Source organism: Anguilla anguilla, chromosome 6 (assembly GCF_013347855.1).
Source record: "Anguilla anguilla isolate fAngAng1 chromosome 6, fAngAng1.pri, whole genome shotgun sequence".
Lineage (NCBI taxonomy): Eukaryota > Metazoa > Chordata > Actinopteri > Anguilliformes > Anguillidae > Anguilla > Anguilla anguilla.
The window spans coordinates 13,787,684-13,808,178 of record NC_049206.1 but is presented as its reverse complement, the minus strand read 5'-3'; the positions used below and the strand labels follow the sequence as shown (position 1 = coordinate 13,808,178).

Here is a 20,495-nt window from a genome sequence, read left to right as displayed (position 1 = left end):
AATTTTCAATATCTCCAAGTGCTTCACAGTAAACAGAGAAAGTTGACCTCAACCACCAGCTATGTGTAGCATCCACTTGGGTGGTGCACGGCAGCCATTTTGCACCACAAATCTGGCAACACATTAGCTTAGGTGGAGAGGGAGGATTACTAAACCGGTTAAACTGAGGGATGATTAGGTAGACAGGTTGAAAAATCCAGTTTGGGAATTTTGCCAGCCAGGACACCAGAGAACCCTCTGCTTTTTGCAGTAAGTGCCATGAGACTTTTATTGACCACAGTGAGGAACTGGGTTTAACCTTAGTGACACTAAAGCCTATCAATGTGTACCACACACCCCAAAACCTTGGCATTACACATCCCCTGAGGAACAATGAAATCAGGCTGTGTGATATGACATGCATGTACAATGGCACTTGTAGTCCTGACCAGGAGAGTCCCACAGCTGGGGGATCTTAGTTCAAGACCTTGCTCTAACTCAAATGCTCTGTACTAAGGTGATCTCATGGGCCTTAGGTATACAGTTCTACAGGATTTTGTGTTTTTCACTTGTTTTACAGAAAACCCTATATTCAATCAAAATTTGTCCTTAAATTTGATAAATAAATTCAAGAGTAGTTTTCTTCTTGGTTAGCATCCTTACAAACACATATTGGTAAATTCCACAATCACATAAAAGTACCTCACCAAACTATGCTTGTGAAGAGAAATATAGCCTAACACTTGCACTCACACACCCCCCCCCCCCCCCCCAACTAAGAGCTGTGATGCTAGGACAACTGTCAAGCTCAAAGAGGAGCTCATTGAGGATCAGCAATGGGGGAGATAGGCCCTTTAGGAGAGGGCATTGGGTAGTTTCCAAGAAAGGGAACTCTAATTTACTCAACTTTTCATTCATTCAGGCTCATTATGTGGAAGTGGGACAGCCACAACTCATGCAAGAACAGAAAGTCTCATAGTTGCTTGTCAATATCACTTGAAAATGCAGAACGCTGTAGCCTTTTTTCAGGAAATACACAAGAACACAGGTCTAAGCCTATTTGCACTACACAAATACAACACCAGTGCTATTGCCAATACTGTCCATGAAAATACAATACAGTAAAAAATTTAAAAACAGCAAGAGCTGTTCCATATCAGGATGCTCTATGGTGGCAGTTGAATCAACAATCAATGAAAAATTCTAAACCATAGATGAAGCTGATTCACAAAATAGTTCATACGAAATGCTTTTCCTGAATATTAAGGTTGATCTCATATCTGTGAATTTCATCATTGGAATCCTGACAACAGTTTAAATGATGAACCCAGCACTTAGAATCTTTTTTATCTTTAGAGCAAATTTGTAGTAATTGAGGACACAGACTTCCACAAAGGGACAGTCGGCACTGAATTCCAATATGTAGAGAAATGAATGTGGCAAAGCAACGTAATATCTGAGGAATTGAACAATTCATGGTTTGTGTGTGCAAGATCAAAACAGTAACTATAAGTGTACATTGCATGCATGATATATAGCATCACGTTTAATTAATGTCACAAGATCACATTTTTCCAGGATACTTGCAGAATCTTAGTACTAGTCTTGCATAACAGATGAATGCAATATTACTGCTAAAATGCTTAAAATACTCATAAAATGCTTACACTTTTCAAAACTATTTAGATTATCAGCAGTCCAAGAGCACCAAAAAAGTTAAGTCATCCATTTACACAGTTAGTTGTTTAGGTGTAGTCTAGGTACAAACATACGTTTTTTTCCAAAGAGGAACAAGAGTAATGTTCTGTACAGCAAGTTCCGCAATGTGTTTACAACACTGGTTCTTCAGGGCTCACCCAGACCGATTGCTTAATGTTTCTGGCTGAAGCAACAGTGACACCGACAGAAGTAAAGCAACCTAACTTGTCATCATAAATAAACAAATACACAGGATCTACAGGTTATCTTGAATACCAGCTCAAGACAAGTGAAAGAGACAGTCCCTCTCCCCACGCTTTTCAATTGCCTAACCCTCGACAACCAAAAAATTAAAAATAAATTATGAAAATATGAAAAAACGTGATACGGGAAATGCCTGCCAAAACAATTTAGCGAAAAGCTGAGTGGAAACATTCTAAAGTCAAATATGACCTCGTCTGGAGTGCGACTGATAAGCCAAGCACGTCCTTCACTTTTACCATAGGGCAGGAGGGGCTGCTCCACATGCAGTCAGCCTTCAGTGATCCTGCCCCTCCCTGGTTATACTGGAAAATTCCAAAAACGTTTGCCTGTTGTATCTAAGCTTCAAACCACTCCTAGGGTTACCTTGGTTGAAAAAAACACATTTGAGATCCTCATGACTCTAAACCAAGTGCCTATTTTTGTTGTGCTAACAGTAGGAAATACAAGACTGAAGAAAATATTACCAAAGCTTTCAATTGAATAAATGTAATAAATTTCACCTCATCTCTCTCTTAGGGAATAATTGCACCACATTATGAGGTCTCCCATTTTTTGAGCAATTTTTCAGGACAGTGGAGCAATTCTGAGTCACTGTCCTCGGTTTATAAAAAGACTTCCATTACTTTGTCATAAGTTGCAGAACCAGAACGTATCACTTTTGTCTTGACAAACAATTTAACCCCATAACTGAAATTACCAAAAGATCAGTGACTGCTCAACCCATCTGATTATTTACTCTGACAGATCCCTTGTTACATTTGTTACCATCCATTCTACCTCAACTTTATGCAGGGCCAGCCAACGGAGGATGGGCTCCCCCTCTATACCCAGGTTCCTCCCAAGAACTCTCACCTGAGAATTGTTTCTCACCACCATTTGAGTGGGTTTCTTCCCACCAGGGAATAATAATATTATTATTATTATTATTTAACCTTGCTTGCTTTTTGAGGGTTCAGGCCTGGTTTTTGCCCAATTTTCTCAAAGCATAATTGTGACAGTTCTACGTAAAATGCGCTAAACAAATTAAATTGATTTGATATGAAGATGTTCAAATTCTGCAGCACCCTGCTACTGGGGGGGGGGGTGGCCCTCTAGACTACCAATAAGGTAATATAACAAACACCGTGACGCAAAACCCTTGTTGGCACTCAATGGCTTTCCCCTAGACATAGGCTGTGGCTGGTTTTACTGGAATTGTTCACTGGAAAGGTAAACTGACAATTGGTCTGTCAGTGGCCACACAAACAGGACAGTACAGATTTAATGTGAATAGGACATAGTGTATTGCAGGATTTACAAAGAGAAAACTGTAAGAATTGAAACAAGATCATGGCAACATCTGACACAGCTGTACGTAAGGAACCCATCTATCCAGACTTTATCATCCAATCCAGGATTGGCTGGGGGGGGAACTATCCCAGCATGCATTGGGCACAAGCCCCCTGGACAGGGTGCCAGTCCATTGCAGGGTGAACATGCACCCACACACCTATTTATCCATTTAGGAAAAATGTAAGAAAGGACACAATCTTAATTTTATGTATTCCACCTCATCCACTATAAGAATCTCATTACTACTATGACTACTGCTACTACTACTACCACTACTACTAATAATAATAACCTTCATTGTCAGTTATAATATTTATTGAAACAGTAAATGAAACCAAAATCCACAAAATCTTGATGGCAAAATATAGGAAATATGTTCTTAGAATACTGGTCTCGTCATTGTGGGGTCACAGAAGTTTTGTTGAACGAACAATATCCACAAACCTCAAAATGCAAAGGTGTAGAACCACTCATTTAAGTGATAATGAATGATAATACATGATGTAATGAAGAAGAAGTTATTACAGGGCACCTTCAGTCTGTAGGCAGGAACATGGGCCCAGTTGTTATGCAGGTTTATTTCATGCCCTTTGTAATCATCCCCCAATATAAGTCTGCTTGACACCATACACGGGTCACCCCACCCCAGCACATGCTTGCACTCAGAATTATATGAGCGATCGAGGGCGACAGTAACAAGTGACCTCACGATGACTAGCCACAATGCATGAAAACCACAGCCTTTGACCCGCTGAAGGGCAAATCTCACAACTTACAAACCCATACATTGAGCTCCAAAATGTCTGGGACAAAGATTTGAAGGTGGCTGAAATGAGCTGAAGGTGGCTGCAGTACAGGTCTGGCAGAGAATCACCAGAGAACATACTCAGCACCTGGTGATGTCTATGGATCACAGGCTTCAAGCAGTCATTGCATGCAAAGGACATGCCTACTTTCACGCACATAACATTAATATGTCCCAAACATTATGGTGCCCTGAAATGGGGGGCTATGTATGAAAAGTGCTGTAATTTCTACATGGTGAAACCAAAGTGCATAGAAATATCCTTAAATAAAACCTGAGAATGTGAGAATGTTTTGATTACAAATCTACAATTGTGGAGTTTATGGAGCTTACTGTGCATGCATTCTGTTTTGCTTTATACCTTCTGAAAGCCCACTTTTCAGATGAAAAATTTTGAAAAAAAATTTCTTAAAATGAATGTAGCAAAAAAAATCACCTACAGGAAGTCTAATTCTTATTTTCTTCTCATTTGTGTATTATCAATTTACGAGATGCAGAAGGTAGTAGTATTGATTTTGAATTTTAATTTCGCAATCATGCTTGCAGTTTAATATATGACACACCTGCATTGCTCATTTTTCCCCCATGTGATTAGACCTTTGGTTATGGGCTACAACTCACACTCTGCCTCTGTGTACAAATGAAGTGATACAATGCTGTGAAACAAGTTGCGCATACTTGAATCCAAGATAAATCCAAAGTAATCGCAATCTGAACTGCAGCTGCGCTGTTCTAGAATGCCCAGACACAACAACTGATAGGTGGACGGATAGCCTACATAAACCAGCAGAGACACAGAGATGGAGGTGTTACATCTGCATTTATAAAATGACACAAATTAATAAAAAACAAAAATAATAACAAAGAGCATTGCTACACGGAGAAAATTAATGTTAGTAATTATGGTGTAAAAGCAAACATTGTTTTGCATGATAAATCCAAGCAAACTTAAAAATTCAAGGGTAATGCTTTGGATCTGATTTCTAATTCCTCAATGTGTTGGTGATCTGTCTAAGATTTCAAGTATAAAACAAACAGTTAATTTCTGATCTTGACCGGTGTGACTACTGTATGCAGTGCTGATCATGCACAATGGTTATGGCACTGGTATACCAAACTACTGCAAGAAAGGAGGAAAACTTAATTAGTTTCATTTTTTAATCTTTTTTTATTTTACACCAGATCCTAACAGTTTCATCTCAATTCAGATATAAAATGTGCCATAACAAAAAATACATTAAATTCAGTTATAAATCCAGCCACTCTCAATGCCATAAATACACACCAACAACAAACTGTAAGCATTATATTCCAGACAATTTGAAGAGTATTACAAAGGCACACATATTCATAGGAATACCATGGTTTGTCACAAGAGGTAGGCTATATGAAGCCTCACAATATGTAAAGGTCAACCTTGCATGCAGTTATTGTAAATACTTCAAACCACTCCAAATAAAAAGATATGTAAATATGATGCATGTATGAATTGATAAGACATATAAAATATGACACACATAAGAATTTATGACCTTTGTCCATCCCAAATTATCATTAATATATTTTTTTACAGTGATTTCAAGAAGTGTGGGTGTCAATTTCAAGCTCGGCTCATGAAAAATCAAAGATATTTGGGGAAGTAAACAAATGATTCCATACATTCCAGTACACTTTATCTCAAGGCGGGTGGGGCCTGCCTCCGCAAGGCTTATGTTGAGCTTCTGCTGATACCGCATTCATTATGCATCCATGTCTGTCCAACTAACCCAGTAGCCAGCTATTTCATCATCTTGGAGCTATAATCCAATCAATCAACATACCACCAAGTTAAGCAACCAGAGTTTCTGGCTAAGTACTAAGTACCCTGTCATCTAAAGTCAGTGAACAATATTTCATTACATTCAAGTGATCTCATTTAGGGCAACTTACAATTTATGAGAAACATAACTTCATTCACCTGATTAATAGGAACAATGCTGTCAGACCCAGTTAACAGTTTTGCCAGACAAGCAAATAAAAATGTGACATCACTAAAGCACAAGTGCAAATGAACTCTGCTAATCGAGAACTTATGAACAAATTTGAAATACACACAGGCTGCATCCATAATATATTGATAGATAGCTAGTTTGCAAGATGGACAGGAACTAATAGTGACATTATATCCATCATCACGGATTAGGTGTTTGAAGTTTTGCATGGTAGTGCCATTAACACATAAGCTAAATAATTTTAAAGAATGTCATCATCCAATATTTCCAGCCATCTGTTCATGTCATCCTCCCAATCCTGAATCCTGTGAGAACGTGGGATAGATTTTGCATCCAATCCAATTTTCAGATGTATGTTCCTAAGTGGAAATTTCTGCTAGCTAGCAAGAGTTAACAAAGGCTAAATCTGATCAGAAAGGAAGTTTCCAAACAAAGTGGACCTTGTGGTTCTAGTAAAGATCAAGGGTCATGCATAAGGTGGACTGAGATTGCCAACAAAAAAAAACTGTTGAGAAGCTAACACCAGTATGCCTTTGAAAATGGTGCTCAGGGCTACAGAATTTGATTTGCATGACAGAATCAAAGTCTGCAGACACTGCGTTAAGTTAGCTTTACTTGATATTAAGGCTACCAGCTGCCAAGTGTCCTTATGAAAGCAATGCTTAACAGTAACCAATGTGTAAACCGTTTAAAACAAATTCTTTAATTAAAGAGTGCTTTGAAACATAACTCATCATCATAATAATAATCAGAAGACATTTCAAATTAAATATTCTGGACATAAACTAGTACACTGGTATTTAAATCATTTTGTTTCTTAATGACTTTGTGCAGCATCACGCTATGCGACATTGATTCACTTGCAATGAGTAATGCACTGAGTGATCATCCTGGTTTAAAAAGGATACGAATGACACTGCGCAACATTATCTGATCCAGAATTTTAATAAGCAAAACGGCATTTTCTTTTTCCCCCCATCCAGTAAAATACGACATCAGCCAATGAAAGACCAATGTTGACAGTCAGGCACTCTGCATGCATAACGTCCATATATTAATCTGTATTATTTTGTGGACATATTCAGAGTTACACAGAAACGATGAGCAGGCAAATCGTACATAAACTATAATAAAAACGATCAATTACATTGCAGTTCGATAACCACATGACACTATTCAAATTTGGAAACTATTTATCTTAACTGAATACTGCAGTCAGAAAAAATTTCTTCAAAACACTAGCGCAGCGAAACATCACTAAAATATTGCTATCTACAGCTATCTTATTTTAACAAAATATAAAGGATTGGTTACTCAGAGGTTGCCAAATTGATTAACTTTACAAAACAAAAAACCAAAGTATTTCCTAAAATATTCTGCAGATATGACATATCACTACACTACACAACAAAACCAAAGGCCCAGTGTCAGATTTACCACTGTATAAAGCGTTCATTCCCAAGTAGGCTACACTTACACACTTAACCACCAATGTCGCGCAATATAAGAGATGGCAATTTGGCTGACTTGCAAATATGAGAAACAAACCCGCTCTGGTGTATGTTGCTACGCACGAAAAAAAGCTCCTGATGTGAAATAAAAACATTTTTCAAGCAGTCCCTTTCCGAAAATTAATAATCCTGCGCCGTTCCAAAGCACGCCAGTCGATAGCACGTCTGTCCAATATTAAGAAAAAATACCACCGACATATTTCTTTCGGTGTACCGTGATTGGGGGAAAAAACAATTAAAAAAGGTTAATCATGACCTAAAACCAATATCACGACACGGGAGTAGTGTGACTTCTTATGCTCTGTGAAAGCTACAACCGACTGCTTAATACAAAAATGGGCAATGCGTACAGGCTACTGTGCTTATGTCACAGAATTGCAAATTAGTTCTGAGAATTTGGAGGCCGGGCTAAATACACTATCTACGTATTAACCACGTGACCGTCTGTGTTTGGAAGCATCCACCAGAAAGGGTGAAGCGAAAATCAGGGACAATTATTTTTCTTAAATTCCGGGTATAAAAAGGAACTTTAAAGTGGTCAAATTTCTTGCATTTTTTATCGTTCTCAATTAAATGTTTAAATGTTTTACAAGCCGCAAAAGCAGTTTTTCTTGAAAGCAAATTTGAAGACTAAGACAAAACTGTCGTCCTCCCCTGTCCTTTAAAAATGGTACCGCCTGAAGCTCAAATTCCGAGAATTGAGCTCTCTTGATTCTTAGAACTGGGGTTCTTAGAAGTGGTGATGCAAGAAGTTTCTAGGAAAGCCCAACCAGGTGATTTTTTTATTCTTTATGTCAATTATTTGGCGCGAAGTTTTACATTTCCTTGCAGGTGGCTTTGTAATAAAGCCCGTTCTGTGTGTGTGTTTTAAAACGTATTCCTATGAATTTTGGGCAGTTGTGTGCGTCATGATGATCTTTCCGAGTGGCTTGGCTCCTGACAGTACTTTAGTCGTAACTGTCTTGCTCTCTTTGGTCTGGTTGCAGAAACGAGTTCTGCGCTGTAGTTTTGGTAATGTTGGTTCTAAAAAATCGGATGTTCATGGGCACTGTCGGGTGATGGCACCATAATGCCCAAATGCGTTCATGCTGCTTTTTTGGATTTAAAACCAAGAAGATTTTTACGCTTGTTGGTCGTTTCAGTTGTCATGACCACTTTGTTGGATCTGTCTGTATTCATTATAAAACGCAAACATAGACAACTATATGACTCTGCCAAATATTGTCTTTGAGTGTTTTCTTTTCTTCCTCGCGTTGTGCTCAAATGCTAACTGGTTACTGTCTAGGTTAGCCGCCTGGTACTTTTAAAAGTGTCTATTGACTAGACGTAGAGCAAGCTAGCTAGCGAAGGACATTTTAAGAAACATCTTTATGGCTCCTGGTCTTAAAAAATCATAAAATTTGAACTGTGGGTGGGAATACAGCGCTGGCCGCCGAGCCTGTCTGATTAGGTTTCAGAAACTAATCTGCGCTGAAGCGCTTCCACCCTTGTTTTTTTCCTCCCTCCAGAGTTCGCTGGTATATTTCCATTGTAGGCTAAAGTGTTCAGCAGGTTTTTTTGTGCTCCAGTAGAACGAGTTGTGAGACTGTAGTCATTACATTTGTTTTCTTTTACGGCGGATGACACCAGAAAGACACAATTGCTTGTTTATGAAACTTATACTGTTCCAATCGTTTGCTCTTTATAGCGTATAATATTTTTTAAACTGTAGCCTACATTCCGTAGACAGTCTAGCCTAGCCTTTCAATATCATTCTTTACTATGTAAAATATAGGCAAAAGTTGAATATTTTCGGTTTATTATTTTCAATATTTTAAAATTAATTCGTCCATGGTACAAAAAAACCCCTCCCATTTACTTTCGCCTTTTATCTGTGATATTCACCTTGGCCTCCTGCCGAATAGGCTACTTCTCAAAACTGTCAAGTGGAAGCTTTGCGACTTTGGCATTGGAGGAAAGGGAAAATCTCACTTCAGTGTTTGCATGCTGTTGACATATCCTGTCTATTCTTGGAAAGAGCAAGATTGCTAACGAAAGGCGTTGTGTTCTTAAGTTCCAATTTTAACATGGTGTCGTTTTAAAATTAGATTTGGCTCTTGAATTTTCAGGTCATGGAACTTTAATTTTCTACATTCACAATCGCATGTTAATTTCCACATTTCACGTGTTGAATTTTTACATTTCAAATAATCAATAGCCAGGGTATTAGCTTTTTTTAACGAGCGCACAAAAAAATAAATAATTTTATGCTTAAAATAAATAGGGAAATGAGAAAATAGGAGAAACCAAGGTTTCCGAACTAGCTACAACAAAACGCATATTCATTTCTACGTGCACGTGTCCGTGTGAGATTTTGTATTCCCTTTTAATAGGCTACGTTGATAGGTTCCGAACAAATAAAAACGAGGACATTGTAGGGATTTATTTTATTTTTTAGCATTTAATCTTTTTTTGGAAATGGCGAATGCCTTAATTTCAAAGTTATTTGAAATAACTTATAAAATTGTACTTTTGCCTGTCTGCATTCTCAATTTCGTGTACTGAAATACTTGTTTTTAAATGTCTTGTCAGCAATACTGCTTGTAGGCTATTGCTTTTCTGGCTTTTTTTAGTTTGTTGTCCCACATCTATAACCGTGCCCTATAAATGTGCAGCTGCTACAGTTGGTTTCACGTTGTAAATTTATAGGTAATCCATTATATATGTACTTTCTTTGATTACTTTCTTTAAATTTCAAACATCAAATATTTATCGATATATTTATACGTCACTTGTCGTGGTAGCTGCTTGTGCCATTTTGACACATTTGTTGTGAAAAATAATTTATAACATTCCATACTGTCAACCACTTTTCATCGTTGTCCTTGAAATGCCTTTATGGCCACATATTTGTAAAGCAGACTATTACTACCATTAGTCAAAATACTAATGGTTTGTCAAATTATATGAAATGGTTGGCCTGCACGGGTCCGCTTAGAGGAAATGTTAATGCCACAGTAGTGTTGTCCATTTAGTGCGTAATTCGTGGGTTTTGTCGCCCTCTAGTGTCCAGTATTACGCAAGACTTCTAATGTCCAACGTAAGCACCTGCAGTTCTACAAGTAACTTAACAAAACGAACTAGAACTTGATTTCTTACCATGCCCGATTCAACCAGGAACAATGAAATAGTCAGTTTTCGTCGTTTCTTATATTAATCTTCATTTTTAAAAATACAATCAGGTCTATAGGCTGTTTCATTCTACGTTTCATTCGTAGATGCGGCACGTTCAATTCAGCGGCTCTTCCAGTACTCGCACAAGTGTCTCCTTCCGTAGCGCACCCACAGAACATATATGGGCGCGCATACCCCTCGTGGCAACTTTCAACAAGTTTACGCCCGACGTTAGAAACGGAAAATCGCGTGGAATACATCTCTCATTTGAGACTAACATTGTTATGCACCCTCAAGATTGTGATGACTTAATTGTGCCTATGAGGTAGACTAGGCTACGAGTAAAAAAACTCAAGTAGACCTACCTCGACGCGCACTGTCTCTTATCGACGTCTAAAGGTTTATTTGTAATGACAGTTCTTTCAGATGAACATGGCAAAACCTGTTTTCTAACATACCATGCAGTGGCACAAAATTGGCAGTAAATTTGGGTAACTGTGTCACTGCACGTGTGTTGTTTTTGGTCATTTTTCAGTAACTTCCTGACCGGAGTGTAGCTCTGTTGTATCTTCTGAAATTGAATCATTATGAATGACTCCCAATTTTTTTTCACTTCCCCCCCCCCCCCCCAGATTTTAACAAAATGGCATGTGCAGCAGATAGCTGCATTCAGTTCATGCGCCATGCAAGCGATGTGCTGTTCAACCTGAACCGACTGCGCAGCAGAAATATTCTGACGGATGTAACCATTCTGGTCAACAGACAACAGTTCCGTGCTCATAAGACTGTTCTCATGGCGTGCAGGTAAGTTGCTGTGCTGCAGACGCATATCAGTTCATACGATTTGTTAGACCTGCACACTGTAAACAAGTGAAGCAATCAGGGATCCCTTGGAAAGCAGATTACAGACTGCACACTGTGCACACTGTGACTGTAGCAGATTTAGTAAACTGGCTCGTGACCTAACAGGGCTGTACCATCAGCAAGGTGCTAAATCTGATGACATTTTGTAAATGGATAACCTTTGTATTATAATTTATGATGCTTAATAAATTACCCTTGTGCATAATACTGTGAAGATAATATAGAAACACCATCACATGTCTCCGAAGATGTCTCCATCACATGTAGCCAAAGATGCTGAAAATATCTCCTTCCCTTATTTTAAGTGGGCTGTTCTACACCATCTTTACGGATTCTCTCAAATGCAACCTGAGCGCCATCAGCCTGGACCCCAAGGTGGACCCCGAAGGCTTTGCCATTCTGCTGGAGTTCATGTACACCTCCTGTCTCACGCTGAAGGAGAGTCTGATCATGGCCACCATGAACACTGCCGTCTACCTGCAGATGGACCACGTGGTGGACACCTGCCAGAGGTTCATCAAATCCAGGTGAGGATCGCACATATGCAGCGTACCTACAGGCTATAGTCGTAGTTCAGATGCAAATTATCGCAAAGTTTTTTTTTTTTTTTTTTTTGGTGGCCAGTTTAGGCCTGGGAAACAAGGTATGAACTCAGTTCATTGCTCGGTTCAAGGCAGTCACTGCCTTGAACTAAGCTCTTAAGTCTTGATGCGTACCTAAAACCAACAGATAGCGTGGCACTCCAGAACTGGAGTCCGACAGCCTCCCTTTGAATTAGTTCAGTTCATTGAATGTTTCCAGAGGTTGCTGGTAATGGGTCAGTTTGCATACTTGAACTCCTGAGCAGCTGGGTTTCACCAATAAGGCTGAAATTTTCTTTTTGCTCTCTCCAAAGGGACTCTTCAATGAAGCTACCCAGAGAGGATTTTTTGGGGAGCCCTTTGCTTTTCTCTCAGGACGCCCACAACTACAGGGCTCATGAGGTTGTGGAGAGCCCACCCAGCCGTGCCGCTCCTTTCAGTGATGGCAGAGCTTATTGTCCAAGCGTGTTCGGTGCAGTTAATGCTTCCAGCAACTCGTACTACCACTACAGCCACCTTCCGGTTCAGGGGTTCCCTTTTCCGCTCGGAAAGCTGGCAGATCCCAAAACGTCCCTCGCAGACCTCCCTAAAGGGGGTGCAGTCCACCAGAAGCACTGCGGGCCACCTGAGAGCACCACTGTGGAGCGGGCAGAGTATACCAGACCTGGGGCTGGCAACACTTCTGGTGTCTGCCACATGGCATCCTTCTCATCCAGAGAGGTGGCCCGGGAGGAGGCGGTCGGGAAGGAGACCCAGGGGTGTATCCAGTCCATGGGGCTGAGCGCCAGGAAGAACAGTCTCTCGGGCGTGGACCAGGAACACAGGGAGATGGGCAAAGAGCCCACCCCCAGCGAGGAGGAGGAAGACATGGGCCACCACCAGCACTACTCCCTGAATGGGCGCAAGGGTGTCCTGAGCAGCCCGAAAAGCCCTCTCAAGTCTGAATGCCAGCCCAACTCCCCCACTGAGTCCAGCAGCAGCAAAAACGCACTGGCCCAGGCTACGCCCCGCTCTCCATCTCGCACCCCGTCCCGTTCCCCTCCCACTCAGGGCTCACAGGACCCCAAGGCCCGGAACTGGAAGAAGTACAAGTTCATCGTTCTCAACTCTGCCAACCAGACACCCAAAGAGAACGAAGGCAGCCCCCAGGAGGCAGAAGCTCACTCCCCACTGCACCTCGGCTCTCCGTCCTACCTCCAGTCCAGTGACTCGGAGCAGATGGACCTGCAGCCGGCAACCAAGATCAACAGGCACAGCGAGGAGCTGCTCACGCCACAGACCAGTCGTCTCAACAACATCATCAGCAGGTGAGCTCCAGCACATGCATGAAGGTCACCACTGTTGCCACTGTATTAAGTGTTTCAGTATTTACACAATGCATTGATTTAACATCACACTCTTCTCAAAGATCCCCTTTTCTGGTATAACATATCAAGAGGTAAATCTGCCAGATTTTCAAAGGAAGAACTTTGTTCAACCAGAAAGTTAGAAACCACCTTCTCATTTTCGCTTTTTACAGCCTCTTCTCTGTGCTTTCTTCGGGTTCATAAACTGAAAATTCAGAAACTTCTGTTCTGATCTGCCCTTGTGGCACGGTGGAGTTCTTTATTCAACCCGTCTGTTTTTGCAAGTTGTGCATTTCCGAGTCAAAGGGTGTTTGTGTCCCCAGTCAAGTGTGTCATAAGGGCTGTAAGTAAAAGTCTGAGGTTTGGCACCCTTTTTCAGTGAGGTGCTCATGGACAGCTAGGCTGATGGCCTGCATGGCCTAGACTCTGAACATAAACGAGGTTGTGTATTTGCTGGTGTGCATTCCAGTGACGGTGACGCGTGTGGGTGACCCGTTTGCTTGTGTGATTTTTTAGGGCCCTGGAAGGATCGCAGAGACATGGCGACAGTCACTCCCTGTACATGAGCCAAGGGAAGTGCTCCTCCTGTGGCACGCCGTCTCCCCAGCACTCCGAAGTGTGCCCCAACACTCCGGGATCGCAGTTTGGAGAAGAGCTGTCCGAACTACACTCGGAGTATTCCGACTCCAGCTGTGGTAAGGGCCTCTTCCTTCTGGGCCACATTTTAAAACGCTAGAAATAAGACTGTGGCATTGGTTAATTGGAGTCCATTTTCATTTCTTTGTCCCAAATTGAATTCACATTTTAATTCATTTGTGACATTTTTTGTTGTTGCAGAAAACGGTACATTCTTTTGCAACGAATGCGACTCAAAGTTTTTGGAGGAAGATTCCCTAAAACGGCACGCACTTCAAGTACACAGCGACAAGCCATACAAGTGTGACCGCTGCCAAGCCTCCTTCCGCTACAAGGGCAATCTCGCCAGCCACAAAACTGTCCACACAGGTAAAGAGCGGACTGCAGAAACAGTGCAAGAATGCCAGGTGTCCTCTGTAGTCCCAAGCTAATTTTTTTTCCCCCAAATGTCTGCCACAGGAGAGAAACCATATCGCTGCAACATCTGTGGTGCTCAGTTCAATAGACCAGCTAACCTCAAGACCCACACCCGCATCCACTCAGGAGAAAAGCCATACAAGTGTGAGACGTGCGGTGCTCGCTTTGTACAGGTGAGTGGGGCCACACCTGAATAACTGATTGTTCCTTTTTTTTTTTGTTACAGAATGGGGAGAAAATCACTCCAATCTGTTACTGTCCCTTGTAAACATCATGAAAATGATTTAAAAGAATATAAGGACTCCGATTTTGACTTCCATTCCTAAAGCATACTGTTCCCTGCAGGTTGCTCACCTCCGGGCCCACGTGCTGATCCACACAGGAGAGAAGCCGTACCCCTGTGAGATCTGTGGCACACGTTTCCGCCATCTGCAGACGCTCAAGAGCCACCTACGCATACATACCGGAGAAAAGCCCTATCATGTAAGCACACCCCCGCTAGGTTCCTGGGCTCACTACCCGACTCCCATTGTCTTTCTGACTCACAGGTAGTCCTTGCTGATTAAGAGAGCAGCAGGATCAGTCAACACGTATGCTGTTGAATTGCGCAAATGTAAATCCTTCATTTTAAATCAAGGCTAATTTTACGTTTCTTCCTTTTCTAAGTGTGAGAAATGCAACTTGCACTTTCGCCACAAGAGTCAGCTGAGATTGCACCTTCGGCAGAAGCACGGAGCCATCACCAACACCAAGGTTCAGTACCGCATGTCCACTACAGACCTGCCAACCGACGTCAACAAGGCCTGTTAAGCAAAATCCATAGTGTGAAACCATGGAAGGTCCTCACTTTGTACAATTGTCAAAAATTGTAGTGCCACACTGTTGGAGGGGAAAGAAAAAAAAAATTTTTAAACTTGGGCAGGGAATGCTAACTTAAACGGGTTTCCTCTACATGTGAACGTAGAACCAGATGCGGTTATGATTTAGTCACTTTATTGTCTGTGTAATAAATATATACACAAAAGTGGGCATGGGTATAAGCTTTCTGACATGTATATAAAGCTTTATTTTGGTGAAAAATATGTTCTGTTGACATTGAAATCCAGTTTTTAGGATACAGCATTTTATATCAAATTACTTTTTAAAAGTATAATACATTTTGAAGGTTGGTACATTTTTTTAGGGTACTAGTATTTTTTTGGCAAAACTGTACAAAATTCTGAAAATCCATATAAATTTTAAACCTATTCCCCTTGTGAAAATAAATTCTAAAACATTTGAGATTTTAATGTATTTTGACTTGACCCCATAATCATTATCAGTGCTGCTTATTTGAACAAACAGATTTTGTTAAACTATAAGAAAGAAAAAAAAGGAAGCATGAGGGTGACTGCAGTTAGCAATCCTAATTAAGGTGTAAGTGTTCCGTGACATAATAAATGTACAATTGCATCCAATCAGGTTGCACTCTGCTGGCAGAGTAGCTCTGGAAATTGTTGAAAATATGTATTTTAAAAAGGTACTGCTAATGCATAACCAAGAAAATATTTTGTCTAAAACTGCATTCAAATGTATTTGTACAGTTTCTTTTCTTTTTTTTTTTTTGCAAACAAAGGTTTACAGGTATTATTGTGTTAGAAGGTACAGTAGGGTGTAATATATTGTCCTGTCTTTGTACATACACTGTGTGTCCTCCAGGTGCCTTTGAGGTGACTGCATTCTTTTCTATTAAGCCCAGTTTTAAAAGGTACGATTCAAGGACGGTACTTGTTCCTTTTCAGTTCATGCTTTTCTTCTACCTGTAAAAACCCTGCAAATGCAACATTGCCTGAGTTGTAAATCTTCAGGATTTGTTTTGGGATTGGACATTTTTTAAACTGAATAAAAATGTATTGTAAAATATAGATGTATGAATGTAAAATAAAAGTAATGAATTTCTATGTATTACATTAGTGGTATCTTTGTCTTTTGTGGGACAATGGAAACTGTAGAAAAGTAAGTAGAGTGGTTATTTTGGTTCAAATCACACATTGCATGGTACCTTAGTCCACATAGAAATTTTGTTTATTCTAAATTATGCTTTCCAGGCAATGTCCAAGAGAACATCAGATTACTGGAAAGAATTGCAACATAAAAATAGATTTTAGAAGATCCTGTTATCCAGGGCAACTTGAATATGATCCATTTATACAGCTGGATATTTCCTGAAGCAAATTCAGGTTAATTGCCTTACTCAAGGGTGCAAGTCAGACTCTCTGATATTCTAGTTCTACTCTACTTCACCACACAATCCCCTCCAGCCAACAAGAATTACACCTCCAAGCGTGTAACAAATAAATTATCCAAAGTCCATGAAGACAGAGGTCACAGTTAAAGACTGAGGTTCTAAATGTATTGTGGCTCCTGAAGTCTGTAGGCAATATAAGGTTCCAGTAATTACCCAAGATATGTGGGTAAATTAACCCCAGTCCCTTGCAACAAAGATGCCAGAGATACAGCTTGTATACACAAATAACCTGCTGGATCAAAGTATGTGTGAACCACAGAAAAATTGGGACTAAACCTTGACAAGTACTGCATGAAAACTGATCAGCAAGTGAGTTACATATTCATAGAGAGATCCAGTCAACCAAAACATACTGGCGGTTAAAACTACTGGGCGACATGCAACCTTTGTATTACTAAGAGCTTTTCAGCTGGTTTATGTTTTCAGTTACACTTAAGTCATAGGTATGTCCACTACATTCTATTTTAAAAAGGAAAATCAGATGGTTAGTTTTTCTGCAAATTGAATTCAGATTGTGACAACACACTGATCAATAAAAGGGGTAGCCATTTTCTTTCATATAAACAACATATCTTTATTATAAATTATACACTGATAAATGTTCATGTTTAAAAACAAAAAACAAGCTAACCTTTTCTGAAGGTGCAGCAATATTCTAAACTTATATTTACATTAAAGTTTAATGCTTCTTCCTTTGCCTTCCCCCCCCCCCCCAAGTCTGTGATACCAAACACTTAACCCTAAAACCACAGCACTCAGCAGGCCTTCTCTCTGCTCTCCATTTGTTCCAGGCCTTTGAATATCTCAAACCCGGAGAAGTCATACAAAAGCGTATCGTTAAGGTCTTCTGGCCCAAGCCTCCAGTGTCTTTCTTTCTTGGTTGATATCTAAAGAGACATTTTCCACGAATGATATCCAGGGCTTTGGGAAACCCATTAGAAACAGTATGCTTCGGTGAAGTTTTCCTGGTGCACATCAAATGATATACCAAAAACTGCTCATGTTTGTACAGACAAGCTTCTGAGCCAGGTCTCAAAGCCACAAATATTTAATAATTATTAACTACATATTGCGTGTGTTGAAGAATGCTGTATCGCCACAATATAAGGAAGTTAAGCGGAAATGCAATAGTCAGAGTATTAAAAAGTTAAATTCCCTACCTCTTCATCAGAAACATCCTCCAAAGAGGAATTCAGGGCAGAGAATAGGTTGATATCACAGTTGTCCATCTTGAACAAGCCAAAAAAGAATACAATAACTCAGTAGGTCATGTCTTACAATGAGCTTGTCCATGAATATGAAGTTTATGTGCCTTCTTTGTTCACTGTAGCAAAAGGTTACCTTGCAACAATTAATTCAAAACTAAATAAATAGGGTATGACACCAAGCTCAAGCCTGCACTGGAATAAAAGGAGATACACTTCTTAGCAGCATACCAATCCAATGTACAAAATCACCCATTTAAGGAGATGTTGTCACAGAACACCTGCCAAATCATTTGTTAATTGCATAAGTCACCATAGAATGCAAGTGGTATTTGAGGTATGTAAGCACTTACCTCATTTCCAGAGATTACACATTCCATTGGCTTCTCTCCTCCATGCATATGCATTTCGGGTATTTTAGCACAGCTGTTCTCCTGTGAACACGGACAGCAAGCAAAATATCAGCCTCCTTCACAAAACCAACTAAATTGGGAGGAAAGAAAACAGCAGGGATTATCAGGCACACAACAGCATTAATAAGGGCTGGGAAAATATAATGCTTCGAGTGCTTTTCACGAGTGCTTCATGTTTTTATTAGACGCAATGAAATAAAGCTAACACTTAAAAACATTAAGTTACTGGATGGCAAATTCACAGAAAACAGAGCACGGTGTAAAAGAAAAACTTTCCAGACCTTACGTTTTCCTTTGTTTTTTTGGCAAAGGAGACATGGGAGTTCACTGAAATCACTCATTTCTAAGGCGTACAAGGCTACGGTGATAACACATTAACTAGGAAGCGCAGTAAAAATAAACTATTGCTATATATTGGCAGTTGAACCAACTGATAAGACGACTAGGAAAACGCCGTGCCAGCATTTTGAGAGCTGCTAACGAAGAATATAGGCTATATTGTTTATAGTATAAAAAGTAAACAATAAATGTAGGCCTACGTCGTTTTCAGCTGATCACTAAAACGCTGTCTTACAATGACTGTGAGGTTTGCCGGCTTGGCTGTTACACTTAAGAGCTTCCAAACAAAACGCTGTAAGGTTTTGCCACAGTTAAAACAATAATTTCCGTGCTTACCATTATTATTTCCCCACTTATACGTCTGCGTGCAGAAACCACGGATACTGTAAACGTAGGCCTACTTCTTTCACCTCATAACTGTGTTACTTCGATCAAAAATTCCTATGCAAATCGTGACCTTTTAACATCAGATCACGAGTCGAGTGCACCACGCTTCAAGAAAGATAACAACAGCTACAGGTGACGCTGTGGTTTAGTTATTCGCGTTTTCATTGCTCCTTACCAACCGAGTCAACTTGGATTTAATTTGTATTAATTTAATTTGAATGAACGTTTCCTTAATTGAACTAACGAATGGTATATGAGACACAGCTCCAACCATATAATGAGACTCGTATTATCAGCCTTTGAAGGTTACACATTAATGAAATTGTAGTGTGTACACACAGTGTTTATTTTAACGTAAATAGCCTTATGAACCGCGACCATTGACCAGTTTAAGAAATAAAGGTAAAACCCGTGTCCTCATACCATATCGGATTGTCTCAAGTCAGAAATCTCAGTGGGTATACCATCGTACCTTATTGCTTTATTGAAATCTGACATTCAAATTACACACACGTGATCCCCTGAAGCATCTCAATAAAAAGCCTCATGTTTACGGGGGTATAGATTATATAATAATGCGAATTCTATTTTTGTATTAACGTTATGATCATCACATTGAAATGTCGTTTTAATAGGCCTATTTATTTTTTGCAGTGGCACCAAATCGAAGTTTTGGACACAGCCATAATTCAACTTTTAGCTTTGTTAGTCCCTGGCAGTTTTACTGTATATGACACTGGTGTTCTGTACTGCAATATATAGCTATAAAATATTTTATTTGGAGAATGAGAAAATATGAAAACATCTCAATTGATTCAGGGCTGTAACCAGGACCCCAAAATGACCAAGGTCATGAAACTCAAACCCTTGGATGGTTTTGGGTATGGTCTTGTTCGTTTTCTGGTTGTTCCATTACTAAAAAGTGTACATTTTGTTGAGTTTGAAAAGTTAAATAATACAGATGCAGTCACCTGCTATATAAACCTCCCATCTGTCTTTTCATTGATTTTTGAGTCCCTTGTGGAGGTAGAATGCCTGTGAAGTGCTGTAGGTTTTAAAAAAAATCATTTTCTATTAGGTGTCTTGAAAATGCTTTTTAAAGGACACAGGCTCTTTGTCCTCAATCGTGGTTATGACCATGAATCGATTAAGATACAATTTGATATGTCATTTCAGGCAACCCTATGTACCATTATCTTTTTTTTTTTGCTGTTTAAGTACAATTGTTTATCAGAAGAATCTAAAACTCCTTCCCATTGTGCAGAGGAGTTTTTCTGAATGTGGTTG

The 20,495-nt window shown here is 39.9% G+C and overlaps 1 protein-coding gene and 1 long non-coding RNA gene across 3 annotated transcripts in view; one reads left to right on the top strand and one right to left on the bottom strand.

Moving 5' to 3' along the window:
• LOC118229680 (B-cell lymphoma 6 protein-like) overlaps positions 1-16,521 on the top strand; it is a 37,647-nt gene extending 21,126 nt beyond the window's left edge. The window contains exons 1-9 of one of the 2 annotated variants that reach the window (XM_035421881.1): positions 8,280-8,353; positions 11,366-11,537; positions 11,903-12,124; positions 12,493-13,485; positions 14,041-14,219; positions 14,362-14,529; positions 14,620-14,750; positions 14,923-15,060; positions 15,244-16,521. In XM_035421881.1, coding sequence (XP_035277772.1) covers positions 8,323-8,353; positions 11,366-11,537; positions 11,903-12,124; positions 12,493-13,485; positions 14,041-14,219; positions 14,362-14,529; positions 14,620-14,750; positions 14,923-15,060; positions 15,244-15,387 — 2,178 coding nt within the window. In that variant the 5' untranslated portion in view covers positions 8,280-8,322 and the 3' untranslated portion in view covers positions 15,388-16,521. Of the gene's footprint in view, positions 1-8,279; positions 8,354-11,365; positions 11,538-11,902; positions 12,125-12,492; positions 13,486-14,040; positions 14,220-14,361; positions 14,530-14,619; positions 14,751-14,922; positions 15,061-15,243 lie in introns of those variants that run through there. The other variant, XM_035421879.1, reaches the window with a different exon arrangement.
• Positions 16,522-17,422: 901 nt separating this feature from the next.
• Positions 17,423-19,397, bottom strand: LOC118230448. Its single transcript, XR_004765848.1, has 4 exons — positions 19,158-19,397; positions 18,423-18,503; positions 18,025-18,093; positions 17,423-17,751 (listed from the first exon to the last, which is right to left on the bottom strand). It is a non-coding gene; the product is annotated as an uncharacterized LOC118230448 (long non-coding RNA).
• Positions 19,398-20,495: the final 1,098 nt, after the last annotated feature.